The sequence below is a fragment of the Trypanosoma conorhini genome (genome assembly GCF_003719485.1).
Source record: "Trypanosoma conorhini strain 025E chromosome Unknown Tco_14.4_contig_00173, whole genome shotgun sequence".
Lineage (NCBI taxonomy): Eukaryota > Euglenozoa > Kinetoplastea > Trypanosomatida > Trypanosomatidae > Trypanosoma > Trypanosoma conorhini.
Window position 1 is genome coordinate 3427 of NW_021704261.1, and position 27210 is coordinate 30636.

The window sequence follows — 27210 nt, forward strand, 5'->3', positions numbered from 1 at the left end:
GCTCCCCGCCGCCACGACACGCTGCCCTCTCCCTCCTTTCGTAAGTTTACCCGTCCACCACACACACACACACGCGTGCGTTTTCTCCTCTTTATCCCCCAGTCTTTTTTTGTTTTGTTTTTTTTTCTTACAGCCGCACTGCAAGAACGCACCCGCAAGCTCCCCCAGTGTGTCTCTGTCTCTCATCCCGACGATAATGCCTCAACCGAAGTCTGCCTCATCAAAGAGGGGTTTCGCCTTCCCCCTCCTTCTTTTTTTTCTATCCACACTTCCTCCTTGGCGTTGCTCTGCTCCCCTTTCCTTCCTTGGGCGCTTCGGCGTCATCGCCCCAACCCCCATACTCCCTCTTCTTCCGTTTTTCTCTTCCCTTTTTTTCGCCTTGCCCTGCTGTTTCATCTTCCTTTTTTTTTTCTTCTTCTTCTCAGCTCGTCTTCTTTTTTTGTTCAGTCTCTCTCGGTCCCTCTTTGTTTGCCGTTCTTGTGTCCCTCCTTTTTTTTTTGGCCTTTTCTTTTGCTTTTGCTTTATGGCGTCATCTCTCTTGCTCGCGCGTGTCTGTGGCCACGGGGTCTCTATATAGATCCCCTCCACGCCCCCGCGCCTTCACCGTCTGCAAGTGCACACGCGCACACGCTTTTCATATCGTTATTGGCCAGCGCGGCCAAGGCCTAGCACTTGCGGTGCGACTTTACCTTGCGCACAATTTCCTCGAAGTCGAGCCCCGAGACGTCGTTCGCCTGAATGGGCTGAAACCCCTCTGTCGGCGCCTGCAGCGCGTCGCGGCTGCTGCTGTACAGCATCTTCGTGCGCGGGGCGCCCGAGTCGGGGTTCCAGCTGACAAGGATGAGCTTGTCGCGTTTGCCCTCGTTTGTTTCGTACTCGAAGTCGCACGCGGCGTAGCATGGGATGGACTTGTCGATAGCGTCAACAAACTTCTGGAAGTCGGCGTCCCGCTCGCCCACTGTCTTGACGTCTATGCTCTTCTGGTCCACAATGTGAAGGATGACGTAGCGGGACTTCTTGTGCCGAAGATCCGTGAGCGCCTTGACGCACTCATCGGAGACGGAAACACCCGACATGGCCATGATTGATTGCTTGACGGATTTGTGGGTTGCCTGTTTTGGGGGAAAACTTGGCGCTAGTAATGGTGCTTGCTACTCCTGCTGCTGCTGCTGTTTTCCTTCCTGCCTTGCCGCTCGGCCTCGTGAGGAAAGCTGCTGCTTCTTCGTGCGTGCGTGAGTGCAAATGTCGGGGAGACGGAGAAGAGTGTGAGCCGCCGGGCGGCCACGGCGTCAACCAAGCCGGCCAGACGCACCAAAGAAGGTTTCAAACGAAAAAAAAATAATAATAATAAAAACTGGGGCACAGACCACCAGAAGCCGCAGCAGGTGTGGGGGGTCGCTACAGCCCGAGCAGGCCGCGCACGAAACTCGTTCTGGCGGCGCAGGGAAGGAAGAGAACGGGCTCGGCATCCGGCGGCGCTGCCGCCGCCTCCACCCGCGGCTCTGCCGGGGCGGCGTCGGAGCGGGTCTCCGCACGGGACGGCGGCCCTGGGGCAGCGGGAGGAGCCGCCGCCGCGCCGCAAGCCACGCCGGTGTACAACGCGCCGCTGAACGCGAGGTAAAACACCGCCACGAGCCCCGCCGAGCTCTGCAGCAGAAGTTGTGGGGCATCCGCTTCTGTCGCCTGCGGTGCCGCCCGCCGCCTCGTGGTGGACGAACTGACGGCGGCAGCCGCAGCTGCGCTCGCCGTCGCCCGTCGCGGACGCGTGTGGGCCGGCGGCTGTACCCACGCGGCGCGTTTCGCCCCCGCCGAAGCCGCGCTGACGCGTCCCGCATCGCCCGTAGCGCCGGTGCGGCCGAGCACGACGGCCGACGCCACGCCCTCCGCCGCCGCCCCCTCGCCCTCCTCAGCCACCGCGTTCAGCCTGACGCCCCGCCAGAAAGCCAACGCGCTCTGGACGGTCTGTCCTTCCGCCGCCACCGAGGTGTACTGGGCCCGCAGGCGCTCTGCATCCTCTTCAAGCCGCTGCAGCGCCGCCACGTCCCGCACGGTCACCTCCGCACAGAAGACCTGCGAGATGGGCGCGAGGCACCGCAGCCGGGCGGCGGAAGAGGGGAAAAAGCGCACGTGTATGTCATAACGGCCTCGCTCCGCCCCGGCAACCGGCGTGGTCCCGCTCGCGTTGATCGCCCCACGCTGAGAGGGGGAGGCATCTCCTTCGTTGCCTTCGCCAACGACCAGCGGCATCACACGCGTCGAGACAAGATCTGCGATCCGCTGCGCCAGCCCCGCCAGATACTCCTGCGGGTACTGAACCCACATGCGGTGCATCGCCGTCCCCGCAGAGTAACCGTGCTCCCTTCGCAGCAACGCCAACAACGAAGGTGGATCTGCATTTTCGCCCTCTGCAGCTACGGAACCCGGTGTTGTGCCTTCCCCGTCGATTGCGCCGCGCGCAGTGTTGGGTAAAGCCGCCGCGCCTGCCCGGGCCCGCAGGCACGCCGCCTCCTCAAGCAAGGCGCCGAACGGGTGCGGCGGCGGCGGCGGGTTGGCGAGCAGGTCCGCGTACACTCGCGCGCGACGGAGACTCTGTGGCGTGATTGCAGGCCCAAGGTGCAAGAGGGGCGGCGGCCCTGTCCCGCAAGACGAGGACGCAGAAGCCGCACAAAATCCTTCATCTTGCATTGACGTTATTCTCCTTCCTTTCCTTCTCTTGCGCGAGGCGGTTGGGAGAATGGACAAAAAGAAAAAGGAGAAGGTGAATCACGGCTCCCAACAGGTACGGCGGCTGCAGCGGCGGCCCACAGTCTACTACTCTCCCTCCCACACACACACGCCATAACTGCAGAGCAGGATGCACACCACAGCAACCACGTGACATATGCGTCCATCATTATCCCCTTTTTCGCCACACGCACACACACACACAGAGACACAGGCAGCGTGAAAAACGGTCGCCGGTGCAGGGAATAAAATAAAAGGCATTTAAAACAGTCTACGGGTGAATAAACACAGACACACACACACACACATATATATAAGGGGGGGAAAAAAGAGAGAAAGAAGGAAACAAAGATACAGAACCACGCGTGGCAAAACACACACACACACCGAGAAAGATACAAAGCACGGAGAGTGTAGAGAGGGAGAGAACCAGCAAAGGGAGACCAAAACGTGACGTTCATCTAGTGGACATCGGCCCCAGAACGCAACGCCTCTAAGATTTTTATAGTCTCCTTCAGGGATGTGAGGTACTCCACCCACTGTTGGCTTCCGCGACACTGCGGTAGTTCTCGCCAGAGCAGCGATTTCACCCGCCGGCGCAAGCGTCTCTCCTGTCGTCGTAGCCACTTCGCCTCCTCCGGCACGGATTCCTGTTGGGTCTCATCACGTGCGCCGGAACCACTGAGCGGGGCGTCACTCGCAGGGTTTGGTCTCACAGATGCATGCTCGCTAACTGTCGCCGCAGCAAAGTTATTGCCTGTCGCTGGTGCGCAACGGGAGGCCAGCTGTGACGAAGCAGGGCTGTCCTGCCGCCCCCGTGAAACAGTGCGCCGCGGCAACGGACGGGGAGTCCTCGGGAGCAGTGGATTTCGCGCCCCTCGAGGAGTTGGAGACCGTGCGCTTCTGCCAGGGCAGACAGCGCCGTGTGCCTCGTCGCCGTTGCCGAACGCCCCTCGTTGGCGGCTTGGCGGGACGGCCACCGGCTGCATGTGCTCATCCACGAGAACAAGACAATAGCGCCCCACACAGACGGAACAGTATGGATTCAGGCGCCCCGGCCCAAGCGGACTCTGCGGATGCGTCGTCGCAGTCGGCCAACGTGTCGGCGACGTCGTCGCCGAGGAAGAGCGCCGCACGACAAAAAACGGCAGTCGCCTGCCCCGTGCATCGTAATACACCTCGGCGGTCGGATCCAGCACGCGATGGTAGGCGGCGTTGTAGTAGCAGTAGTACTCCCCCGGGATGCCCCTAAACGTCTCCTCCGCCCTGCCCCGCCTCAGAAGCGCCTCCTCCCGCCTCGCCTGGGGCCGCGAAGAGCTTCTGCTGCTCCTCCGCCCGCTCCGGCGCTGATGCAAGAGAAAAGGCTGAGGAGCGCAACTCTCACGCGCAGCCAGATCCGCTGTTTCCTCCGCGCCTTGGGCGGGCCAGTCACGTCGCCGCGACGGGGACGAAGCCAACGCCTCCCGCTTGGAGGGCGATTTCGGGTGCCCCTCCAACGAGCTCCGGCTGTGCGACCGCAGCGGGGAATCCCGCACCCCGGCAGAGACGGTGTCCCCAGAGGAGCGACCCAGCGGGTCCCCCTGCCGCAACCAAGGCACTGCGGCCGGTTCTGCAGGCGGAGGTGAAACATTTCTAGTCGCCACACCCATGGCAGCGGGAATGCCCTGCATTCCCGCCTCATCGACCTCTGTAGCAGTGTGCAAGCCCTGGGTGAGATACGACTCCAGCTTGATATCTCCCTCTGCGCCGCATCGTTGGCAGGGCCCCGTACGGGTCGAGGACAGCGAGGAAGCTCCTAACCTTGACTCGCTTCTCCCTTGCATCACGTCCTCCAAACCGCTCTGTGCAGCCTGCGCCGTCGGGGAGGAGGGGGCACCTCGGCTGTCCCCGCCGCTGACCAAGAGCGACGGCCCAGTGGGAGACGGCACTTGGACCGGTAAGGAGCACCGCATACTGCTTAAAGCCTTTGAGGTCTTGGGGAACGCACGCGACCGCCTAGGCTCACCCCGCAGCACGGTCCGCACGCGCTCCTGTAAGCGCGGTGTCAGCGAGGACAGCATCTCCTGAATGCTGGTGTCACTCTCCAGGGAGCCGGACGGCGAGGCTCCATCACTGTCGCCCTCCCCGCCGTGGTGGGGCTGTCGCACGGAGCGTTGAATGTGCCAGCTCACATCCGTCTTCGCCACCTCCACCTCCACGCTGCTTGAGGAAGAGCTGCCCAGGACGTGGGCAAAATCCTTAAATTGTGATGCCATGAAGGCGCCTTCGCGTCCTCCATCGCCAGTCGTCCTTTTGTCCCGCGTTTGCTTGTCCCATTTGGGTTCGTGACCCGGGTGTGATGAGGTGGCACGCGCAGAAGTCTCTTCCCGCTGCTCCTCAGCGGCATTGCAGCCAAGCAATGAAACCTCCTTCCCGCTTCTGATCCCCGCCGAGTCTGAAGCTGCAGCCGCATTTGCCGCGGGCCCGCGTGTTGGGGGGGAGCCATGCAGGAGGGATGAACCGTTTACCGTCCGCACAAACATGAGGTTGAACCAGCGGCGAAAGCAGTCAAGCAGCTGTTGGCCTTCCCTCTTCATAAGAAACGCCGCGAGTGTGCGCTCCAACTGACGCTCCTTCCTCCTGGCAAGCTCCTCCCGCAGCGAGGCGCTTTCAGAAACTTCCGAAGAGGCGACATGGTCGGCTTCTTGCGCTGCCGCTGCTCGCGAGGAGCTTCCGTCGTTGCTCGGGGCACCGCCACTTCTCTGCTCTGCCGGTGGCGGTGCACCGCTAGACATCTCCCGCGGCAGCGCCTTGCGGCGTGGGTTGCCCTCCGTCCAAAAGGGAGCGGGGGCGTCTTCGGTGTGGCAGCCCTCCATGTGCTCCTCACCACTGTTGTTGTTTTCTGAGGCGCTCGCAGAGTTTCCCGCGACAAAGAGCTTCTTGTGCACATGGGGGGGAGAGGTGATAAACGACACCGTCTCCCGTCCCGCGTGCTCCGGCGAGGGGGCGAACGCCTCGGCTTTGACCCCCTCCGCCCTCGTCGGAAACGCCATCGCACGCAGCAGGGAGATGGCCCCGGGGGACGTGTCCTCTGGCTGCAGCAACACCGGCGAGGCTGAAATGTCCCCCGTTGTGTGCAGCAGCCCTGAGGAAAGCGGCGGGGTCAAAGCCCAAGTCGCGCTCTCCACAGGGCCGCGGCCCTTGCGCTGAGCCGCAGCTCGCAACTGCAGGTTCCTTTGATGCATCCAGGAGGCCACGTGCTCGTTCCACTGAAGCTGGTGCTCCACAAAGGTCCCCACCAGCACCACGGAGATGCCGCACAAGGGGCACACGTGGCAGGTGGTGCTGCGCGCCGCCTTCTCCTCAGACCTCACTGTCGCGGCGGAGGGCACAGAGCCGGGGACGTTGAATGTCGTCGAGTCTCCGTGTGTGGGGTTACCAAGCTTCGGCGACGCTACTGAACTCTGTGGTTGAGCCGTTGATTCTGACAAGCAAGCATGAGCCGCGTGGGGCACATCCTCCTCAGCATGTACAAACATAGGCGCACTCCGTGGCACGTCCATCGCAGCTCTTGTCGGCAGAAGTTCGCTGGTGGGACGGACGCGCGGCGGGGACTGCAGGAGAGACCTCACGAACGACGGTGAGTCAGCCCGCAAACTCAACGCTGGAGACGTGAGTGTGGTTCGCGCGAACGGCTCACCCAGCTGCTGCCGGGGTTGTTGTTTTGGTTGTTGTTCAGCCTCCTGCAGAAGTGCCGCGCCGCGCAGACCCGGCGAAGGCATCCGCTCCGCCGAATTCTCCTCGGCCTCGAGGCCAAGCGCCAGCGGGCTGGAACCCGGCGAGGCGGAGGTCACTCTAAACGAGGACTGCGCCACGGCGGATGCAGCAAGCGAGGTGTTCGTCGCACTGCGAGAAACGCTGACCCGAAACAACTCCATCGCGCGGTTCTCCATGCTGCCCCCACGGCCTCTTTGTCGCCTCTGCCACTGCGCGGCTGCCTGCCGCTGCCGGTCGCGCGCCCCAAACTCCCCTCGTCTCCGCCCGGCGTGCGTGCGTGCGTGTGTGTGTCTACGCCGCCACAGAAAAGTGTCCCTGTCGTGGCGGCCCGGGGCGGCCCTGCTGGCTGCTGCAACGAGTAGCTGCTGCTGTTGCTGTCGGTGTTTTTCCCCCTAGCGGTGGAGAGGTGGACGCTCGGAACGCGCCTGCCGCGAATACGGAGGAGGCGCAGTCCAGCAAAAGAACGCAGGGCAAAAAGAAAAACAAAAATGTCAAACGAGGGAAAAACAAAAAAAATAGTGGGAAGGATCCACAAAGCCGTGAAAACAAAAGCAAGAATAATAATAGAACGTTAAGCGGGGAGCGGGGAAGAGGGGAAAAGCGGCCTGCGCAGGTGCCGAGGACGAAAAACAATAGTGTCCGCCACGCTTCAGTGCGCGTGACGCCGTTTGTTACGCCGCTTTCCAGCGGAATTGGCGCCGCTGCCGCCCGTGCGGCTCTTATTCCCTTCAGACTTAGTGTGGACCGGGCGCGCCTCGCCCCCGTCCAGGTCTTCCAGCGGCTGCGTCACTGCTGCGTTGGCGTACGCGATGGTGCTGACGCGATTCACCCGGTAGCCGCGCCTCAGGAGCTCGGTGAGAATGTGGGCGATGTTGCGGGCGTCATCGATGCCGCTGTGCGGGTGGCCGAGAAACGACAGCCCCAACCTCCGTAGCATGTCCGTCAGCTTGCGCGGGCGCACGCGGAAGAGGTCGGCAAAACTGTGACGCACATTCACCCAGCGGTAAAAGAGTGGAGGGAACTCGTGTCCGTCCCGCAGCACGCTGCACTCGTACATAAACTTCCGCATATCCCACGGGCCGTCCGTCGCCATGCAAACCATCCGCTCGCAGTCGGTCCACGCCGGGGCATGCGCCTCGTCGTACGCAAAGCGGCGCTTTTGCGACTGCATGGAGTTGCTCAGGCGCCCCGGGTGCGACGTCGCCCACTGGCGGCAGAGCGGGTAGACCACCTCCCGCAGCCAGCGGTCAAAGCGCCTCAACACCTCCGGCAGCGTCGGGGCCGCATCCACCTGCGCCTGCGTGATGCCCGTCAGCGTCGTGCAAAATTGCGTCAAACGCGGGTTCCTCGTGGGTCGCACGTATGAGTGGAACTCCGCCGCAACGCACAACTCCGCGGTGTCGACGCAAACCACCGGGAACTCGATGATCTCGTGCGGGTAGCCCACGCTCGCGCCGTCGCATGTCGCCTCAAAGTCACACACCAACAGGTGAGAAAACGGCTGCGGCACAAGTCGCCGTTTGCTCTGCGGTGATGAACCGTGCCGGCGATCGGCGGCGCCATCCACGCCGGTTGCGCGGCCCGTCGTCCCCCTCTCCGCCGCCCGCATCATTTTTTTGTGCTCCGCCCCACCGTGGCCGCTGGACCCCTGCAGAAGGATGTCAAACCGCGTGCCCGTTCCGCGCAGAGGCCCGCTGCCCTCCGCAGCGCCGTCGTCCGCACTCGTCGGGGACGCGCCCTCCTCCGGCGTCGGCCGCAGCTCCTTCCGGGTCAGAGCCACCTCCGCCGCCAGGTCCCGCGCCCGCATCGCCCCTTGTTGCTTCGCCCTCACGTTGTGTGCGCTTTGCTCGTGCCTTCTTCCGCCCGGCGCCCCCACGCCGAGGACGACGACGCGCCCTCGCCGCTTGCCGCCCGCGCAACCTGCTCGCTAACTCCCGGACTACAAACCAAAAGGGCGTGGACGCGCTTTGACGACGCCCCGCAACCCGTTCGGTAGGGAAAAATTGTCACTGTTTTTTTTTTCTTGTTGCCACGCCGGCGGGGGCGGGGGCAGCGACAGGGAACCTTTGCAAAGGAGAGGCGGAGCAACAGGCAAAGGCAATCAGGCGAGGGCGCCCACCCCTACGGTGCCTCCCACCCGGCCCCCAACGAGCGGCACAGACGCAGACACGGAGAGATGGGCCCAGGAGGCCCTCCCCCGCGTCTCTGCCCGCACGCCCCCCAAAATGCGTGGCTGTAGGCGGAAATATATACAGACATATACGCGTATACGCATATATGCACATATACACATATACAGGCGTGTGTATAAGAAACAGGCAGGGAGGAAGCAGCAAAGAAAAACCAGATTCGTCGGAGAAGCAGCTACCGCAAGAAGCATTGGCTGGTGCAACAGCCACAGTACTAGCAAAGAAGACGAAAACAAAAAAAACACACGCACAACAACAACAACAACAACAACCAAAAACAGCACTAAAAACAAAAACAAAAATTTTTCCTTTGTACAACAGAAAAGGAAAAAAAAACGGGTGTTTAGTGATGCGGTAACTGCATCGGTGGGGACGGAGATGGTCGCAAGCCACCCACCAGGTTGCCACGACTTCTAGGCACAAGCCGGCACACCTACGACTGGGCCAAAGAGCACAGCCAGAGAAAAACCAATCCGAAAGGCGCAAAAAAAAAAGAAAGAAAAAAAACTAAAAAAACTAAACAAGAAACATATCAAAAATATCCCAACTACAAACGGAGAACCGTGTGGGAGGGTTGGACGAAGCGCCCACTTCGGCAGCCCCGAGGACTGTCGCCGCCTCAACTCCCTCCTCGTCTCGCACGCATCCACGCCCCATCACCCTCTGTTCATACTCTTTGCGTTTTCTTTTCTTGCTCTTTCGCTGCACAGCCAAGGCGGGAAGAAGGAAAATCAAACAATCAAAGAAAAAAAAAGACAAAAAAAAACGTACACACGCACGAACAGACATACAAGCGCGGAAAAGGAGAAATATAAACGCCCAACGGAAAAAAAAAAAAAACAAGGGCACATCCGTGCCCCGTCCTTCCATCGCGCTCACGAAGAAACCTCCCCCACGTCTCTGTCGCTCACCACACCTAAGCACACGTTTTGGGGAAGTACAAGCCACAAATTGCCTTCATGTACATATCTATAGATATATATATATATATATATATAGGCCAGCTCACCCTCTTGGATTTCCTTCACCGCACATCTGTCTTTTCCGCATCCCCCTCTTCTTCTGCTTGCCTGTCTGCCTCGGCTGGGACTATGATGAAGCAGCATTCGCTGCATTTTTTGTCGATACCGGCTCTACCGTCGTCGCTGTCGCCGTCGCTGTCGTCGCCGCTGCTGTGGCTGTGGCCGTTGCTGCCTCCGACGGCATGAGGCTTGCGGTGGTAGCTGTCACCCCGTACGGCAAGCGGCTAAGTGGTATTTCACAGAAGGAGCATCCCAGCTTCAGCATGCGTATCACAATGGTTGCAACGTTCCTTGCGTCGTCAATGCCGCTGTGCAGCCGCCCCTCAAAGGGGCAGTTCAGCGCATCTAGCATCGCTCGTATTTTGCCCTGCTGGCACTGAAAGAAGTGTGCAAAGAAACGCTTCACGTCGATCCACTGGTAAAACATGCTGGGGAAGCGAATGCCCTGCCGTGAGACGCTATGAACATACATAAACTCCCTCAGGTCGGCGGGACCATCCGTGGCCAGCATGGTGCGAGAGCCGGGGGGAATGGTATGCGCATGCCATCGCTCAAATCGGCGAATGACCTCCTCCAGCGGCGAGGCGTTGTCGATATCTTCCTGACGAATACCCGTCAGACGGCGACAAAACTCACTCAGTTGGGGCTTCACCTTAGGCTTCACAAACTGGCGAAACTCAGCCACAGCCCGCTGCAGTCGTACATCAACAAGAACCACAGGAAACTCAATGATTTCGTGTAGATACGACGGCGGAATGCTCTCCTCGCAGGTGGCTTCAAAATCCAACACGAGTAGATAGTCATACGGGCAGTGCGTCGCATTCACAGCGGGGTTCATAAAAGACAAGGGAGGGGAAGCAGGACCGCTCCAAGGGACCCGGGAGCGGTTGCCGTAGTAGTTGCCAGAGGTTCCATGCGCATAGTGGGCCACAGCCGCTGCAGCGGCTGTGCGGCGACGAAGCATGTCCTCACGAGACTCCAGTTTGAAGTTTGTGCCAAGCGAAAATGGGGAGGGCCCTGTCGGTGGTGTCGCGCCGCCTACAACTGCCGTATTGGCCAGCGGTATGGCCGAGCTCACCGGTTCCACCGGACTGCCGCCGCTGCAGTGAAGCAATGGTGTGGTTGCGTAAGACGCAGGAGAACCCGTGTGAGGATCCACCGCCGGCGTTGATGCGGATCCACCGGAAAAGTAATACGGGGCCGCACTCAGTGGAGGAGTCGCCAAAAGGGAATGCAGTCGCGACTCAAAAGGGACGGCCTTGTGATTGAGGGTGCTGTTCACCGTCACATTTTCCACAACCAGCTGCAACGGCTGCTGCTGCTGCGCCTCATCCGCCCCGCCCCGTTGCGTCGGTTTCTGCGCCGTTGCCCTGTCCACGGAGGGCGGGGCCCGCTGTGAAGTGATGCCCGAATTCGCCGCCTGCGACGGTGGCAGCAGCACCTCGGCGGGACATGCGACTTCCAACTCCTTCGCTGACGCATCGCCGTCCAGGCACCAGTCACTGCCCAGTAGAGTGTCCAACACCAACGTCAGTTCCTCGCGATTCTGCACCAACTGACGCAGAGCACTAAGGCGAGTTTTGACCTCCCTCAATTGGCAATCAGCCGCAGTGCAAAGCGAGCCAGAGTTACAGCTATTGCTGCTGCAACCGCTACTGACGCTGACACCGCGGCCCACTACCCTGTCACTCGAAGCGCCCGTCTCACCGCCCCCCATGGTGGGGGGCAAGGAACTCGCACCATTCATCCCAGCCCCGTCCTTCCGGGGCGAGGGGGCTCCCAGCGAGGCACACCCCAAGGCAATCTCGCGTAGCAGCCGGACAACCTCCGAGACAGACTGCTCATCCACTGGCACAAGCTCAAACGTCTCTGCGCAAGTCTGAAGTCTGCTCGAGCCGATATTGCCTTCCTGTTGGGTGCCAGCATTTGAAACGGCACTAACGCCAACCGCGGCAGCAGCCGTCGAAGACGAAGAAGAGGAGCCAACGCCTCTTCTCACGACATCCACAAACGAGGCCCCTTTGTGCGCGACCCCCTCGAGCATGACGGACCCTGCATCCTCGCTGACGTGCTGCTGCCCATGCTGCAGCTTCAGCCTTCGGTACGCCTCAAGCGTGGAGGCGTCTGGTGGGCTGTGCATCAGCAAAGAGAGCCACTGGATGGCCAGGGACCTTGCCGCGCGGCACTTTTCTAACTTGGAATTCGCAGTTTCCTTCACGCCGTGGCAGCGTCCACCACGATGCAAGACGCGAGCCGAAACGCGTCGCTCTGCCTTGTTCGATGCCGCCCACCACGGACCTCCGTCCTCCGCATGGCCCGACAGCGACTGGCGGGTGTTCGGCAAGTCGTCGGAATGGCCGCCCTCAAGCGGGCCCGTCTGCTTGGCGCCGCTGCTCGCGAGCGCGCCCGTCCGCTCGCCCCGCGGCGACAACGCGTGGTACTGCACGTCCTCTGCGCTCATTACTCAACTTGCTTCTCTCGTTCTCACACCCTCACCCGCCCTGCTCTCTCCCTTCTAATTGCTCCCACACTTGTCGCTCGCTGCTGCCTCTCAATATCGTTTTTTTTTATTTTCCCCCGCTTCGTCTTGTTTTTCGTTTTGTTTTATTTTATCTCACCTTTTTCCTCTTTTTTTTCCGGATTCTTTTTTCTTTTCTACTTACTTTTCCCGTCAATTTGTTTTGATTCACGTTCGCCTTGCCCCCTCGCCGGGACGACTCGCACGCAGCCTTTGTTGCCGCTGTTTGCCTCTGCCCGCCTGCGGGTGGGGGGCACACGCGCCTCTGCACGCAAGAACGTCGGTGAAGGACCGGTGGGACACGCCGCCGCGCCCGCGCGTCACCCGGTGGGCGGCGGCAGAAGTGGAGCCGGGGGGCGAGTGGGTCCCCGAGCAGCGAAAAGGCCCCCACCACCACGCGCGCACGGAAGCGACGGTGACGGCGGCACGCGGGGCGCTGCAAACAACCAAATAAACAAATGGGCGGGGTGGGGTGTCGTCGCCTGCTCTGCTCAGTGGGGGGGGTGTCCTTCACTCCCTCCCGGCGTCGGGGCACAGACAAACAGAGAAGGGAGAAAAAAGAAAAAGAAACGAATGTACGAGTTTTACACGGCGCGGGGCGCGTCTGTGGGAGGACTGAGCAGGTCTTACCTAATATTTTTTGTATTTCGTTCTTTTGGTTTACCGCTCTTCTTCTTCTCTTTTGTGGGTGGGGCCTTCTCTCTGAGGCCCCGCGCAACTCACACACTCACTCCGCCTCTCACTGACTCGTTCTCCCCCCCCCCTCCTCGCTGGGTGTGTACTTTGACTCGAAACCGTGTGTGTGTGTGTTGTGCAGGATTGCTGCGTAAGCCCTTTTTTTTTTCTTTGGTTTGTGTTGCTGCCGACGGCCGGCGCCCCCGCCCCCTTCTCGCTGCCCCTTCCTGCCTGCCTTCTACTCCTGCCGAGGAAGGCGGTGTGTGCGGGGGAAAAAGTGCGCGCGAGCGCGAAACGAAAAAAAAAAAAAAAGAGGAGAGACGCAAAGGCATCGTCAAAGCGCAGCAGGCACCTCCACACTGCGTCAGACAAGCGACAGCCCAGCAGATGCACGTGGCTTCAGTAATTGCCCATTTTTTTCCCCTCCCCCTCTTTTTGTTGTTGCCTTTAAACACAACTGCTGCGATGTCCTCTCGCCATTTTCTCAGCCCGAGCGGTAGTGGCGGTGGTCGTGGTGGGAGGAGCTACGGAAGAAAGAAAAACTTCGCGTATGCGTGCGTCTTACACGTGTTACTCGTACGGGTGCCAACATCCCCAGCACGACGCATGCAGAGCAGGCCCCTACGCCGCACCACGCAAAAAGAAAAAAAAAGGAGGGAAAAAAATAAATGTATGTACTTTTCCGCTTACTGCCTTTTTTTTTTGCTTCTTTGTTTTAATTTAGACTTCGGCAATGCAGCGGGTTTACGGCGGCCGCCCCCACCACCGGGAGACCCTTGTGAAGAGCAGCGCAAGCAGCATCCCGGCGGCAACAACCACGAGCGCGCAGAGCGCGACCAGGCGACAGCGAATGGCCAGCCTCCCGCGGTGCAGCCTCTTCTCCATTTGCTTCACGGTCATGCCGCGGAATTGGTGGGGGTGCTTCATGCGGTACTGCAGCACCGCCTCCCGGTGCCGCTCCCCAAAGCTGAAGTACTCCATGCCGTAGCACCGCTTGGCGATGTCGTCTACGACGTCGGGGTCAAGCCGCCCGCTGCCCTCCGCGCGGCGGTAGAGCGGGTAGCCGTCTAGCGGGTAGTGGTAGGCGTCCTCCATGGGGATGGTGATGAGGAAGTCGAAGACGCAGCCGGCCCGCATCATCGCCACGGCGAGCCGCGCAATATTCACCGCGTCGTCGAAGCCGCAGTGCGGGCGGCCCTCAAACTCCAGCTGCATCCGCCGCAGCATGGCGTCCAACTTGATCGGGGCGCCACGGTTAAAGTGGTGGGCAAACGTCGTGCGAATATCGAGGTACTCGTAGAAGATGCCGGGGAAACCCACGTGGTCGCGCAGGACGGAGTGCTCGTAGATGAAGTTCTTGAAGTCCCACGGGCCGTCCGCGGCGAACGCAACTTTGGCCCCCGCCGGAATCGTCGCACGGTACCACCGCTCAAACGCCTTCACTACCTCCGGAAGACTGGGCGCGCCGTCCACGTCCGCCTGCGCAATGCCGGTCAGGGCCTTGCAGAAGCCGGAGAGCACGGGGTTGCGCCACGGCCGCACGTACGAGCGAAACGAGCGCTGCTTGTCCACCACGCCGCGACGCACGTCAATGAGCACCCCTGGCAGCTCGATGATTTCGTGAGGGTAGTTGGCGTTGCCCTCCTCGCAGGTCGCCTCGACATCCACCACAATGATGTAGTCAAACAGCTGGCGGTCCAACGGGTCCGCCTCGTCGTAGATGCTGGCGCACGGCACCCGGCCGCGCTGCTGCCCCTGCAGCGCACGCTGCCCCGGTTGCGCTTTGCTGCGGCGCGATGCAGCCGGACGCTGCCCGTGTTCGCACGCCCGGCGCTCCTTGTTCGCCTTCCGTTGCGCCATGGCGCGCTTTGTGTGGCCCGGCATGCCCTTTGGCGGCTGCTCAAGCGCACGTGGAAGAGAAGACCGTCGCACGTGCAGGGAAAAGCGCGGAGGCAAAAAACACACACGCACACATACACACAAAAGGGAGAAGAAAAATTAAAATTAAAATTAAAAAATACGCCGCAAAAAACGTCACACCAGAAAGAAATTCTGGGCAAGAGGAAGTGCGCAGAAGTGCAATGCGGTGAGGCACACACGCACACACACGCATGCGCACATGCACCCGCTGAGGTCCGTCTCTTCTCAGAGAAGCCTCTGGGTCTTTTGTAGGCAAAATAAAAATAAAAAACGAAGTGCCAAAAAGAAAAAAGGCCAACAACAAATTTTACATCTGCCTCCGACGTTCGCCCGCTCACTTCTCGATCGAGTCTTCGTTGTTTCTCTCACCCCACACGCACACACGGAGGGGGCGAGGAAGGAAAAGTTGTCTACCGCGCTAACGCTTTACTTTTTTGCTTGCGCGCGTGCGACTACGCCCTACGCATCACGCGGAAGCCGCAGAGTCCTCCTCCGGGGCGGGTTTGAACGCCTCCCTGCATGAAAGGAAGTAGCAGTGGTTGTACAGAAGCCGGGCGGCGGCCGAGACGTCCTCGCGGAACTTCCGGCAAAGTCTGCTGTGGTACGCAATGACGTCCGTGAGAAATGCCTCCTCTTCCGGCGTCCGGAGCTCCACCGCGCCGTTGGGGCTCCAAATGGAGGTGTCATCAGTCGGCCGCTGCAGCCGCTCCTCGCCGTTGAGTTTGCCAATGATGATGTCCACGCAGAGCTGCAGCAAGGGCAGGCTTGTCTGGTACGGCAGGAGCACCCGCAGCATGTCGGCCGACGGGATGAGGTCGCAGAGGCGGCGGATGTCGCTCTCGCACGCGTGGAAGTGGTGCGCCCCGAGGGCCACGAGCAGCGGGACGGAGGAGCAGGAGGTGGAGAGGCGCGGGAAGTGCTCGAGCAGCGCGCGTGCGGCATCCACGTAGCCGTTGGCGATGGCGTAGTAGAGCGGAGTGCACTGCGCCTCGTCGTGTATGCTCACGTCTGCGCCGGCGCCCAGCAGCATCCGCACCACCTCCCCGGGGTCACTGTTGGGGTTGTTCACGGCACACAGCAGGGGCGTCCAGGAGAACTGGGCCGAAATGGCCGGATCCGTCACGGTGGTGTTCACCACCACCGCAGACCCCCGCTCCAGCAGGGTCCTCACGTAGCGACTGTTGTTGCGAAAGCAGGCGCGGTGCAGGCTGGAGGCGGTGTGTGCGGTCGCGTTGTTGAACTCCGCCCGCGGGGCGTCGCCCTCCGCCGGGTTCTCCACGAGTTGGTAGCACTTCCCGCACGGCCGGCGAAACAGCTCCGGAAACGCGCAGCAGGCGTCGTAGACGGTGTCGTACTCCGCCATGGTGAGTCCCTCCGCCACCCACGCCCCGGTTTGCTGCGTGAAGCGTATCTTCCACGTCGTCAGGCCGCCGCCACCGTCTGCGCCGCCGCCACCGTCCGCGCCGCCGCGGTCCCTCGACCGGCGCAGGAGGACGAGCGCCACCACCTCCCCCGGGGTGTCGGTCAGCGTGGCGAGGCAGTCCCCCTCCTCCGCCCCCGCGCGCCGCGCAAACGCCTTTTGGTGGTACTCCAGCGAATGCTCAAGCTCAAACAGCCCCACTCGCATGTCTTCCTTCATGTTGCGGTCCAGCAGGAGAAAAGGGCCCCAAACGCTGAGGAGGCGCTTCAGGGTGTAGAGCGAAACTACCCCGCACCCCCGGTAGTTGACGACCTCCATAATCGGCACGCGCGACCATTCAGGGAACAGTTGAAGCGCGGGTGCAAAGTTCTCCACAAAGCACGCCGACCTCTCCTTCCCCACGTAGGTGTTCCAAATCTTCTGCACGGAAACGTCCCCCAAGTACGTGCCTGAATCGAAGCCGCTCGACTGCTGACACGCCTCCACGTACCAGCGCAGATGTGCCAAGTGGAACCCGACGTCGCCGTCGATATCGGCAAAGACGCACTCAAATTCAGCAGGGAGCGGCACTCCCTCACACACCCACAGCATCGCGTCTTCCTGCGCCTCATCCTCCAAGGAGGGTCTGCCTTTGGATCTTCCTTTTGCTCCGCCACGCACCGGGCTAGAGGGCGTCATCTCATCCATGTAGCGCTGCAGCTCCTCCAGTGCGCGGAGCAGCAGAGTGCATAATGCATCGGAAAGGCGGTAAAAGACGGGGGCCTGCTTCAGCGAACATTTGAACGATGTAATGCCCAAAAAGAAGTTGTGTGCCTCCTTCATGCGAGGAAAGACGTGCGCCAGCGGCACATCCGCCTCCGTGCAGGTGGTGTCCAGGCGTGAGGTGAGGGAGAGCGCGGTGCCCACCTGCGACTCCGCCACTGTCGTGAGGTCCACCCCGCGCAGGTGGTGCCTCTGCTCCATTATCACCGTTTGAAACTGCCGAAATTCCTTCGCGGAAAGGGGGGCCCCGGTGATCTCCGCCAGCAGCATTTCAAGCTCCTGCACAGGCGGGTTGAGGCCAACGGGGGTGAAGAGCTCGGGAAACTGCTTGCTGTCGACGTCGCTCACCACCCGCGCCAGGGCGCGTAGCTCGGGAGGAATCATAGCCCGCATGAGTGCAGCTCGTCAGGGGCACGTCCCCGCGGGCCTGTGTGTGGGCGAAAGAGCAAATGCCAAAAGGGGGAGAAAAAAGGAAAAAAGAAAAATAAAATAAAATGAAATAAAAAAATAAACTGGCGGTGGTAGTCGTTAAAAGGCAAAAAGAGACGACTCAGCAGGAAGAGAAGAAAGATGGCTCTTGGCACTCGGAAGACACGTAGCTAGAAGAATACACAGACGTAGTCGGAGGCGCATACATACATATAAATATACGCAGAAAGAGAGGGGGAACCGACATCGAAAACGGCAAATCACAACAGCAAAAAACCAACAAAAGAAAAGCATACAGGTGTGGACACTTACACGCACACACACACACACACATATATATATATATTTATAGTATTTTACATATACGGTTATTGCTACTTCTTGCGAGGAATGCAAATAAATGGTAGCGGGCGGCGGCGTCCGACGGAATTCGCCTGACTGTGCGATAAAATGACTTCAGGCGGAATTTGTCGCTGCACCAGATGAAGCGGCGGTAATGGCGGCATGTGCATCTGCATCCATGCGTTGGGTGAGTACGGCTTCTTGGAGTTCCGCTTATGAAAATCATGTGCACCAGGATACACCAACCGCCTTGTCGCCGGCAGGTACACCGCAGTGTAGCCCAGCTCTTGCCACTCCCGGAGAAGCTCCTCCTCGTCAACGCCGTTGACCCCCGCAGAGGGGTCCGTTTCCTCCCCTGTCGCCTGCAATGCATCCTCCGCGTCAGGGGCGTCGGTTGGCGCCTTTGCCTGTTTCTCCGCCGCCGCTGCGTCAACGGCGGTGAGGAAAACTCTCCTCCCAAGCGCGTCTCTGCCTGCGCCGGTGGGGGAGGGAGCACGGGCGGGGATCGGCACCTCCTCCATGTCACCCGCCATGAGCGCCAGTGCCGTCTGCCTCAACTGGCCCGAAAGCGCCGAGACGGGAATGTGCTGCACCGCATGGTTGCCAACGAGGCGGTCGGCCGGCGGATCGGCGGCTATTCGCTCCATCGCCCGCATGCGACGCTCCAGCGCCTTCGAAAACATCTCCTCGACAAGATTTAGCCGCCGCAGGGATCTTTGATGGCGATTCTCGGTTGCCTGCATCTTCTCCCGCCGGGCGCGGCGCTTGGCCTCCGCCTGCATCTCCCCGCCAAACACATGCATCTGCGAGGAGTGAATAATCCGCGAAAAGTCCAAGCCCAGCACGAGGCCCTCCTCCTGCACACTCGACCCCTCCTCCTCCGTGTCGGCAGAGGGGCGGCGGGGGCGCGGAGGGACGGGAACCATGCTGGGCCGGCCGCTACCCTTCTCGACCCCCTCCGCCGCCGCCGCGCCGGCAAGCACGAAAGATGTCCGGCTGTGCTCCCGCCTTGTCTGAGCGGAGCCGCGTGGGCGGTGGGAGGGGAGGGGCTGCACGCTCGCACCTGAGGTGCTTTGGCCGGCTTTACTTGTCCTCGTGTCACAGCTGCCCTTGTCGGTGATGGTGGCCCCAGCGTTGGGAGTCTCGGCTCCCGGCAGAGACTTTTTCTGCTCGGGAGGGCGCCGCTCTGATGCCTTTCGACCACTATGTTGCTTGCCACCTTGTCTCTGCTCTGCCGCGGTCGCTAACTTCTCTTCCTTTGCCTTCGCAAAGGACCTCACCGCCTTCTCATGCTGCAGCATGCTCTCCTCATCACGCAGTTGTTGTATGCGATGCTGCAACTCCACCTTCCTGCGCAGCAGGCTACTTTGGCGCCTCTCCGCTTCCGCCACTTCGCCGCCGCTGCCGCCTGTCCCACCCTCGACGCGGCTGGGCCCGGCAGGAGCCTCAAGGCCTTGCGCTCCCTCTCGCGGTTCCATCTGCCAGCGTTCCCTGCTGCTGCTGCTGCCGCCGCGACAGGCGGTGGAAGTCCCAGCAGACGCGCCCGATGTGCGGGCGCCGTCAGCGAAGGAACGGAGGGAATAAAGGAAGGGAAGTCAAGGGAAGTGACACCTCTTTCACGCGCACCGCTGAGAAGCAAAAAAAAAAGGAGCATGTGAGAGAAAGAGAAAATGAATACGTCACTAATTGGCGTCACCCGGGCTTTGTGACTGCTGGCGGCAAACAGGGAGTGGGAGGAGGAGGAGGAGGAGGAGAATGAAATAAAAATGCGGCGGCGGTGGCGGCGGCCCACCCCGCGCCATCAGTTAAAGCAGGCGGTCGAAGGACAAGTGAGGGGAGGAGGGCGGGAAAAAAGGTGCGCTGTGCCCCTCCACGCGTAAGAGCGAAGACAAAAAAAAAAGACAACAACAACAACACGGCGCAGAAGGGGGCCCAGAGGAAGAATGCAACAACAACAACAAGAACAAAAAGCCTGAAACCCCCCATTCCGCGCCTACGACACGGAAAAATCCCTTCGCTCCCATTCTCACATCTCATCGCGGCTTTGCCCGCCTCTTGACCAGCAGCCTCATTTGCTCTAGAACGTAATGGACGCAGTCCCCCTCCTCACTTAGACAGTCGTGCTCGGCATCCAGCGGGCCAACGCAGACACGGCGCACCAGGGTCGGGTTGTCCTCGGCCATCTGTACGGTGCCAAAGGTCTCTGGAGCGTTGGAGGCGCTGAAGCGCACGGTCCATTTCTCTTCTACGCCGCTGGCAAGCATCTCCCCCGGTCTTGGGGTGTCGCCAAGCACGGCGGAGTCCAGCTCGCAGCCTTCTCTCCCACGCACAAAGTAGTACTGCATGCGGCGTGAGGCCTGCCGTGAAAAGGGAATCCAAAGGCTGCCTTTGCCACCCACTGCCGACGACAACGATCGGTCCAATGTCTCGTACCACCATTGTGGGTGTCCCACGCAGCAGGGTTTCCCCCCGGTGCGCCACAACTCCTTTAGTACGGAGTCGCACTGTAGCACACGGTACGCGAACCCCTGATCCCGCAGCCAGCTCTGTCTCCCATAGCTCTGATGAACCTCATGCGTGTCCTGCGACACGAGGGTGTAAAAGTAGGAGCAGGTGTTGTCCAGTGAGGGTGGCTTAGGACGCAGGATACGACCCAGTCGCTGCGCCTCCTGGCGACGCGAGGCACCCAACCCGGAGAGCTGGATAATAACCGAGGCGCATGGAAGATCCAGCGCGACATCGCCAACGCGGGAGAGAATGATTGCGTTGATGTCGCTGGAGTGCTGAAAGTACTGGAGGAGGTTGGCACGCTCCACCTCCGAGGTAAACCCGTCCATGAAGGGCACGTTGAGGTGGCGCGCGTAGTAGTGCACCCCCTCCAAGTCGTCGCAGAAGATGATGACCTTGTCGGGGGGCGAGCGGTTGCGGTGGAACTCCAGCAGGGCCTGCGCACTCCACAGCTTGTACGGATTGAAGCACACCACGGCGCGTGCGAGTGAGTTTGTCCCGCGGCGCGCAAACGGGTCGTCCTCCGCCTGACTCTTTAGGTACTCTGTGAAGAAGGGTAGCGGAAGCGGACACTGCACCTCGGCGCACTCCACGCGGGCGAGAAAACCAGCTCGGGTAAGCTCAAGCCAGTTGGCCTCGTACAGCTTCGGCCCCACGAGGTGCCGCAGGTCGCCAATCTTGTCGTCCTCACGCAGAAGCGTCGCACTGAGGCCAACCACACACTTGTACTTGACCTTGTTGAGCACCTCCTGGAAGTGGTGGGCGAGGGCGGTGTGCACCTCGTCCAGCAGCAGTAGTCCCCACGCCTGCTCCTCCACGCTGGCAAGGATGCGGGCGGTCATCTTTGCATCCTCCCGCTGCTCCTCCTCTGGCACGCCAGGCCGCCGCGCGACCAGCATGCTGTACGTCGTGATAAACACATCACCGGGCATTTGCTTTTTGTCCGAAATACACACCGTCACCTGCTCCTCCGACAGGTTCGTCCAACGAAGGAACTCGCGCTGCCACTGTAGGACGGACATGACATTTATGCACATGACAATCGTCCGCTTCTTTAGGGTCGCCGCCGCCCCAATGCCCGTGAGCGTCTTCCCCGCCCCACACGGCAGCACAATCACCCCCTGGTGGGCCTTGTTTCCGCAACGAAAGCGCTCCAGTGAGGCCACTTGGTAGGGACGCAGACGCACGTCCTCAGCGAGCGCCAAGTCCCGCACGGCGAGTGTGCCATCCTGGCCGTAGTCGTAGAAGAGGTCCGCACAGACGCCAAGCTCCTTGAAGAGCCGCTCCCGCACATTGCGCAGCTTCCCATCTTTTACTTGGCTCTTGTAGACCAGGCGGGAATACTTTCTCCCTGTGCTGCCAGCATCGCCCACCGCCGACACGTCGGACGCCGGCGGGGTGTCGAAAAGTCTGCGCAACGTCTTGGCCCTGCCGCTCTCCACGACGCTCTTCTCCTCCACGCCTCGGTCCACGTCGGAGAGCACCCACCGCATCACACCGTGGAGGGACACGGGCACCAAAAACTCCTGCAGGCGGCTGACCAGGAACTCCAGATGCTGCCGATTTTGGCTCACGAGGAAGTACGCAAGCCTCTCCTCGTCTTCATGGTGCACCTGCCGTTGCAGATGCGACTGTTGTCGCTGGAATGACCGCAGTCGCGGCTGAAGCACGATGCGCACTCGCGACGACCGCTCCTCCTCCGAGAGCATCTGCTCCAGGTCCGGCGGCAAGGAACGGAGGGCGTCAGGGCAGCACACCGCACGAGAGACAAGCGGCTCCGGCCGGGCCACGACGCCCCTCACAAGCGAGAGAAAACGGCGAGGGGGCACGGCCGCCGCCTCAGTCGTTTCCCGCTTCACAAAGGAGGCTGGCTCGCCGTTCTCCTTCTTCACCCGCTTCAGCCCGCCCTCATCCGCGCCCGCCCCATCTTCGTCTCCCGGCGTTTTTGCAGGCAGCTGCTGCGACGCTTGCGCTGCCCCGGGCGCCACATCCGCCTCGTCCTCCAATCGCCGCACGAGCGCCGCGAACTTCGCCAGGTCCACCGGCAGTCGGTGCTGCTCGTCGAGGCGAAAGTGCCGAATGAAGTTCCGTATCATACCCGTCGAGTACGTCCCCTCGGCGCTCGCCGCGGAAAGGGAGGAGGGGGAAATGACGTACTCGCTCATGTGCAGCGTGCGGCAGACGGGCTCGCAGCATGACGTGAGGAAGTCCGCGAGGTGCGGGTAGGCGGGGTGGGCGTTGTTCACGAAGATGCTCCCGTTCGAGCCAACAAACATCTCGCACCCCCGCTGAGCTTCAACGCGGGCGTCGCTACGTTTGCCCCGTGGCCCCCACAGCACGCCGCCGCAAACGCAGACCAAAAAAAAGAAAAGAAAAAAAAAGGGAAGGGCGCGGCGTGGAGAGCGGCCGGACACGCCCCTCACAGGGGGGGGGGTCACCGCCGCACGGCAGGGAGACAACAGAGGCTCAGGCGCCCCCACAGAGAGCGAGAGAAAAAAAGAGGCGTCGAAACGCACCGGCGATTGTTTGCCAAATATCTCTCGCGCAGGGCTCGAAGATTTAAAAACGAAAAACAAAAAAAAGCAAAAAAACAAACAAACAAACAAACAAACGAAAAACAAAAACAAAAAATGGGGCCCAAATCAACGGATGCTCGAAGTGAGCAGACGGGCGGGGAGAAAGAAAATAAACCAAGCGGGAATAACCCTTTGACACACGTGGAACCAAAAAAAAAGAAGACGGAAACAAACACAAAAAAAAGCAAAGCAAAAAGGAGAGTAGAAGAAACAAAAAAACTCACACCACCACAAGAGAGAGACAAATGGAATAAAATCGAAAAAAAACAAACACAAAATATCTATTCAATGCAGCTCCTAATTTTTTTGTTGTTGTAATGTCCGTAAGCTCTTTGTTTCTGTCTTTTTTTTTGTCTAGTTTTTTTTTATTATTATTTTTTGCTTTTTGTTTTTTTTTCACCTTTCCGCGTGTGCGTACTGTATCCCGTGACTTTGGTACATCACTAAACTTGGCATCCATTGCACATTCGCTGGAAGCTCGCCTCCTCAACGGCTATCGCTCCGCCGCCGCCTCCACTTTGCGGCTTTCGCTTACTGTATACATTTCCCCACCTCCGCCAGCTCCCGCCGCCGCCGCCGGGCTAGAGCCGCAGCCAGGACAGAAAAAGGGCACAAAACTCGTTGAATGGCATTAAATCATCCTCCTCGCCGTCGCTCTCCTTCAGCCGGCGGCGGACGCTGAACGGCGTGACGTGCTCAAAGAGGCGCTCAATGTCCTTGTCGCCGCACGGCGCACCGTAGTTGGAGAATCCGGTTTTCATCATCTCACGCATCACGGAACGCTCCACGCCGCCGCGCTGGCGCACGTCAAACGCCTCGTACAGCTCCGCCAGCATGTCCTCCGACAACCCTACCACCCCAATCATGTCGAAGGAAATGCGGGTCGCCCGAGGCGCGGCGTCCAGGACACCGTTCTCGTTTATGCCGTACGTCGGTGAGGTCGCGCCGTCATCGTCGACAAACGTCAAAAGGCGGTTCATTGCGCCAGCACCGGACGAACCCCCTGACGCCGAGCTCGCGGGGCGACCACTGTGGCCGATGAGCTGCCCCATCAGCTCGTTGTTCGTGGGGAAACTCGCAACTTTCGCAACCTCCGTCGGCATTGTGGTGAGGCGCTTGGTATGGGCTCGGCTGTTGTTGCTGCTTTGTGTTAGTCTTGTGGGCTGCACTTGTACTTGCTGTTTTGCTTTGGCTCTTGTGCCGAGGCTTGAGACCGGAGGGCCGCAGGATCACTGGCAGGCGCCACCGCCACCACACATGCACGCAAGTGCAAGTAAAGGAAGGCAGAGGGGAAAATATACGTAAATAAATAAGAGAGGGAGCCAAGGGAGCGAAGGGGGAGTCCAGGCGAGGGGCGGCGAGTTCAAGCGATGTCCACAAGAAACGCGGGAACACAGGCAAGTAGAACTCGGCCGTCAGCAAATAAAAGAGAAAGCGAAGAGGGAGACACATCAGCTCACGCCTCTTACCCGTCGTCTTTTCCACACACGCACACACAGAGAGGGAGACACACATACACACACACATCCACACAGAGACACACATGAACGCAGCCGCCTCTGACGAGCACAGCGGTGATAATTAATTCTGCAGAATGCGCACGCAGTCGCAGTTATCCTTAAAGAAGGGGGAGCTCTGTGCAACTTCTCACAAGGGCTCAAAAAATCTGCGCATAACGAAAAACCGGAATGCCTGAAGAAGAAGGCCCTGCTCACTCGCTTTTCGCGATTCCACTAGACGCTCATACAGCGTCGGGGGCGGCGGAGGCCGAGGGCGGGAACGTGCGGGCTGTGACTGGCGCGACTGCCCCTCTTGTGGCCTCCTCCCTCGCCTCGACAGTGCCGCCGCTGCAACTGGCGCCAACATTCGGCTGACCTCCGGTGTTGCGTTTGTGGCGCCCTCCGAGTTGTCGTGCCTCCTTGCAGACAATTCAGCCGGCGGGCCGCCGTCATCCTCCACGAGCTCCAAGGCCGCAGCCTCTGCACGGCCCTCGCCGTCGCAGGGCGACGCCACGCCGCCCTGCGTGCCCCTATCGTCCCCTCCTGAAGGTGCAGGGGCGTCGTCGACTTGGCCCTCACTGTCGCCTGCGTTTTGGGCTGCTGGTTTCGCCTCTTCAGCGTCGCGCTCCGTGCGGCGCCTTTGCCGCGGCGGCTCCCGACGCTCCTCGCCCCAAACAGTCCGCCGCTCGAAGGTCTCGTCGCCTCTCGTGGGGCATTCGTCGACCCAGTGGCGGCCCTTCTCCCCACAGCGGGGGCAGACGTAGAACGATGGCACGGTCTTTGCATCGCGGTAGCGCTCACGTATGAGCTGCACCCTCTGGCCTCGCGTTAGCGTGCCGTTTGGACCAAGGGGAATAATCCGCTTTGGGCGCCCGGGAGCTGGAGGATGCTCCGCTGCCGTCGGGAGATGTTCCCTCACAGCGGCCTCTTCCGCATGGTGAGGTGGTGTCGGCACCGGCAACCTCTGCCTCTCCGTAACCTCCTCCTTTTCCTCGGGTTCCTCCTCGTTCGCGTGTTGCTGCTGCTGCTGTCGCCTGTGCCGCTCGGCCGCTTTACTGGTCGCAGCACGTGCAGACTGCTGCAGGGCATCGGAATCAATGTATGCCTCCTCGGTTCGAGGGCGTTTCCGCACAAGGACACCGTGCTGACGCAGCCAGCGGCGACGCTCGTCCGGCAGGATAACTCCCCTAGACGCCTTATAAAAGAGTTCCTCCACCTTCGACTTCACCGCGTCCTGTGTAGGGAAGCGCTGCTTACGCTGCGACAGGTACGTCCCAACATCGGCAAGGTCAGGCGCATCCGGACGGTTGTGAAGGGTCTCCATGTGCATCTCCATCTTCCACTCCTTGCCCTTTCGGCAGGTGAAGCGGCAGCCCGGCACGGTGCACCAGATGTGCTCCAGCATGTGTTTGTCGTACCGCTCCTGGGCAAAGAAGCCCTTCTGGCAGGCATCGCAGTAAAATTTGCAGTCCTCGCGATCTACCGGTGCCGCAGGGGTTGCCAAGCCAGGAAGCCCAATGAGGGGGTTTGCCGGCAAGTCACGCCAAGAACGCAGCTCTCGGTGTCTCGTTTCCCCATACGCAGTTGTCTCTGGAAAGGACGGGGGGAGAAGCATGCGAATGCACACAGGCTTCCTGTTCCCCTCAACGCTGTGAGTTCCACTAGGGTGGGAGGGGCTGCCATGCGGGGAATCATTAATTCGCCCAGTGCTGGGCGTCACTTCTGGGGTAAATGGAATATCGCGCCGCTCTGCGGGCCGAGAATACACGTGGCGCGAATACGGGTCGTGGCCGTGGGTGCGCGTCTGCGGAGCCTCCGTGGCAACGTCAGGGCCCGGGGCGACGTACCGACGGTTGCGCAGGGGCGAGTCAGGCGAGCCACGCGCAGGCTCAGCTGGAAGCGCGGGGATCGTGCCGCGTGTAAGGTGCGCCCGGTGGCCCGAGGACGTCTCCCGCCTCATCGCCATACCCGCCAGCGCCCCACGGAGGAATTCAGGCAAACACACACGCACAGCGCGAGAAAGGGGAGTAAAATAACAAAACCAAGCCCGAAAGCCACGTCTTAGCGGGGAAGGAATAATGGGGGAGAGATGCCAGCGGCTGGAACAGGCCAAACGGTCCCAGCGACCAGAAACGGGGCGCGCTGCGCGCGCGGCTAGCCCCCGCAACGAAACCCGAAAGACGGGGGGAGGGGCTCAAGGGCGCCTGGATGCACAGGAGCGAGAGGAGCGGCGCTACCCGACGGAGACGTATTTGCTTCCGCACCGGCAACTCACCACCCAGTCGAGCGCCTTCTGCTGCTGCGGCTTCTCAAGAAATAAACAAAAGGCAAGAGGGTAGAAAAAAAGGTGGGCAGTGAAAAAATCCAAGCAGCTTTCGCAAGGACACGCAGCGCATACACAACAGCAAACCAACAAATAACGACGACGCGCCACAAAACCAAACAAACGAAAAACAAAACGAGAAAACAAGAGCCAATCTATGGGGCTGTGTGCAACTCGCAGGCGCTACACGGCGGGGGCATCAGCATCCGGAGACGTCATTCGCGTCGGAAGCGCCGAGCCGGCCCACGCACGCCGCGTGGCTGTTAGCGCGCGAGACGGGCAGAACACAGGCGATGAAAGCAAGGTGAGGGGGCGTCGTGGGTGCGGGCGCCCGCCCCCATCACCCCTGCTCCGTCTAGGGCGAGAAGAGGGGCGGCCGCCGCCGCACGCCTACGCGCGCTCGCCGCGGAGGCAGAGGGCCAGGTGGATGTCCTTCGGCTGGATCGTCACGCGGCCGCTGTGGATGCACGCGCGGTTGGTGTCGGCGAGCAGCGACACGACGTACGACTCCGTCGCCTCCTGCGCCGCGAGGATCGCGCTGCTCTGG

The 27210-nt window shown here is 60.8% G+C and overlaps 12 protein-coding genes across 12 annotated transcripts in view, besides 32 other annotated features; all 12 read right to left on the minus strand.

Moving 5' to 3' along the window:
- Window positions 1–101: 101 nt before the first annotated feature.
- Window positions 102–129: a microsatellite.
- Window positions 130–345: 216 nt separating this feature from the next.
- Window positions 346–445: a microsatellite.
- Window positions 446–488: 43 nt separating this feature from the next.
- Window positions 489–523: a microsatellite.
- A 142-nt stretch (window positions 524–665) lies between these two features.
- On the minus strand, window positions 666–1082 carry Tco025E_03706 (cofilin/actin depolymerizing factor; the record flags this gene model as incomplete). Its single annotated transcript, XM_029370624.1, has 1 exon — window positions 666–1082. One exon carries the CDS (start codon window positions 1080–1082, stop codon window positions 666–668), a length of 417 nt encoding a protein of 138 aa, XP_029229244.1.
- Window positions 1083–1142: 60 nt separating this feature from the next.
- Window positions 1143–1172: a microsatellite.
- A 226-nt stretch (window positions 1173–1398) lies between these two features.
- On the minus strand, window positions 1399–2685 carry Tco025E_03707 (uncharacterized protein; the record flags this gene model as incomplete). Its single annotated transcript, XM_029370625.1, has 1 exon — window positions 1399–2685. The coding sequence occupies one exon, from the start codon at window positions 2683–2685 to the stop codon at window positions 1399–1401; it is 1287 nt and encodes a 428-aa protein (XP_029229245.1).
- Window positions 2686–2909: 224 nt separating this feature from the next.
- Window positions 2910–2937: a microsatellite.
- Window positions 2938–3009: 72 nt separating this feature from the next.
- Window positions 3010–3032: a microsatellite.
- A 15-nt stretch (window positions 3033–3047) lies between these two features.
- Window positions 3048–3076: a microsatellite.
- Window positions 3077–3185: 109 nt separating this feature from the next.
- Tco025E_03708 (megakaryocyte stimulating factor) lies at window positions 3186–6656 on the minus strand (the record flags this gene model as incomplete). Its single annotated transcript, XM_029370626.1, has 1 exon — window positions 3186–6656. The coding sequence occupies one exon, from the start codon at window positions 6654–6656 to the stop codon at window positions 3186–3188; it is 3471 nt and encodes a 1156-aa protein (XP_029229246.1).
- Window positions 6657–6679: 23 nt separating this feature from the next.
- Window positions 6680–6713: a microsatellite.
- A 34-nt stretch (window positions 6714–6747) lies between these two features.
- Window positions 6748–6771: a microsatellite.
- Window positions 6772–7129: 358 nt separating this feature from the next.
- Tco025E_03709 (exonuclease) lies at window positions 7130–8287 on the minus strand (the record flags this gene model as incomplete). Its single annotated transcript, XM_029370627.1, has 1 exon — window positions 7130–8287. One exon carries the CDS (start codon window positions 8285–8287, stop codon window positions 7130–7132), a length of 1158 nt encoding a protein of 385 aa, XP_029229247.1.
- A 261-nt stretch (window positions 8288–8548) lies between these two features.
- Window positions 8549–8581: a sequence feature (A-rich).
- An 817-nt stretch (window positions 8582–9398) lies between these two features.
- Window positions 9399–9462: a sequence feature (A-rich).
- A 166-nt stretch (window positions 9463–9628) lies between these two features.
- Window positions 9629–9667: a microsatellite.
- A 91-nt stretch (window positions 9668–9758) lies between these two features.
- On the minus strand, window positions 9759–12152 carry Tco025E_03710 (uncharacterized protein; the record flags this gene model as incomplete). The annotated part of the gene is made up of 1 exon (XM_029370628.1): window positions 9759–12152. The coding sequence occupies one exon, from the start codon at window positions 12150–12152 to the stop codon at window positions 9759–9761; it is 2394 nt and encodes a 797-aa protein (XP_029229248.1).
- A 98-nt stretch (window positions 12153–12250) lies between these two features.
- Window positions 12251–12302: a microsatellite.
- Window positions 12303–12926: 624 nt separating this feature from the next.
- Window positions 12927–12958: a microsatellite.
- A 670-nt stretch (window positions 12959–13628) lies between these two features.
- Window positions 13629–14768, minus strand: Tco025E_03711 (uncharacterized protein; the record flags this gene model as incomplete). Its single annotated transcript, XM_029370629.1, has 1 exon — window positions 13629–14768. One exon carries the CDS (start codon window positions 14766–14768, stop codon window positions 13629–13631), a length of 1140 nt encoding a protein of 379 aa, XP_029229249.1.
- A 75-nt stretch (window positions 14769–14843) lies between these two features.
- Window positions 14844–14866: a microsatellite.
- A 109-nt stretch (window positions 14867–14975) lies between these two features.
- Window positions 14976–15013: a microsatellite.
- A 257-nt stretch (window positions 15014–15270) lies between these two features.
- Tco025E_03712 (uncharacterized protein) lies at window positions 15271–17370 on the minus strand (the record flags this gene model as incomplete). The annotated part of the gene is made up of 1 exon (XM_029370630.1): window positions 15271–17370. The coding sequence occupies one exon, from the start codon at window positions 17368–17370 to the stop codon at window positions 15271–15273; it is 2100 nt and encodes a 699-aa protein (XP_029229250.1).
- An 81-nt stretch (window positions 17371–17451) lies between these two features.
- Window positions 17452–17498: a sequence feature (A-rich).
- A 221-nt stretch (window positions 17499–17719) lies between these two features.
- Window positions 17720–17747: a microsatellite.
- Window positions 17748–17780: a microsatellite.
- Window positions 17781–17789: 9 nt separating this feature from the next.
- Tco025E_03713 (uncharacterized protein) lies at window positions 17790–19235 on the minus strand (the record flags this gene model as incomplete). The annotated part of the gene is made up of 1 exon (XM_029370631.1): window positions 17790–19235. One exon carries the CDS (start codon window positions 19233–19235, stop codon window positions 17790–17792), a length of 1446 nt encoding a protein of 481 aa, XP_029229251.1.
- Window positions 19236–19248: 13 nt separating this feature from the next.
- Window positions 19249–19270: a microsatellite.
- Window positions 19271–19319: 49 nt separating this feature from the next.
- Window positions 19320–19365: a sequence feature (G-rich).
- A 118-nt stretch (window positions 19366–19483) lies between these two features.
- Window positions 19484–19511: a microsatellite.
- A 14-nt stretch (window positions 19512–19525) lies between these two features.
- Window positions 19526–19545: a microsatellite.
- A 100-nt stretch (window positions 19546–19645) lies between these two features.
- Window positions 19646–19673: a microsatellite.
- Window positions 19674–19703: 30 nt separating this feature from the next.
- Window positions 19704–19727: a microsatellite.
- Window positions 19728–19790: 63 nt separating this feature from the next.
- Tco025E_03714 (putative DNA repair helicase) lies at window positions 19791–22541 on the minus strand (the record flags this gene model as incomplete). Its single annotated transcript, XM_029370632.1, has 1 exon — window positions 19791–22541. The coding sequence occupies one exon, from the start codon at window positions 22539–22541 to the stop codon at window positions 19791–19793; it is 2751 nt and encodes a 916-aa protein (XP_029229252.1).
- Window positions 22542–22623: 82 nt separating this feature from the next.
- Window positions 22624–22646: a microsatellite.
- Window positions 22647–22826: 180 nt separating this feature from the next.
- Window positions 22827–22896: a sequence feature (A-rich).
- A 90-nt stretch (window positions 22897–22986) lies between these two features.
- Window positions 22987–23119: a sequence feature (A-rich).
- A 51-nt stretch (window positions 23120–23170) lies between these two features.
- Window positions 23171–23239: a microsatellite.
- A 150-nt stretch (window positions 23240–23389) lies between these two features.
- Window positions 23390–23420: a microsatellite.
- Window positions 23421–23422: 2 nt separating this feature from the next.
- Tco025E_03715 (uncharacterized protein) lies at window positions 23423–23944 on the minus strand (the record flags this gene model as incomplete). The annotated part of the gene is made up of 1 exon (XM_029370633.1): window positions 23423–23944. The coding sequence occupies one exon, from the start codon at window positions 23942–23944 to the stop codon at window positions 23423–23425; it is 522 nt and encodes a 173-aa protein (XP_029229253.1).
- A 379-nt stretch (window positions 23945–24323) lies between these two features.
- Window positions 24324–24385: a microsatellite.
- Window positions 24386–24488: 103 nt separating this feature from the next.
- Window positions 24489–26306, minus strand: Tco025E_03716 (zinc finger protein; the record flags this gene model as incomplete). Its single annotated transcript, XM_029370634.1, has 1 exon — window positions 24489–26306. One exon carries the CDS (start codon window positions 26304–26306, stop codon window positions 24489–24491), a length of 1818 nt encoding a protein of 605 aa, XP_029229254.1.
- Window positions 26307–27035: 729 nt separating this feature from the next.
- Window positions 27036–27070: a microsatellite.
- Window positions 27071–27109: 39 nt separating this feature from the next.
- Tco025E_03717 (histone H3) overlaps window positions 27110–27210 on the minus strand; it is a gene marked incomplete at both ends in the record, with an annotated part of 408 nt that continues 307 nt past the window's right edge. The window contains one exon of the mRNA XM_029370635.1: window positions 27110–27210. This exon is cut by the window's right edge and continues 307 nt beyond it. Coding sequence (XP_029229255.1) covers window positions 27110–27210 — 101 coding nt within the window.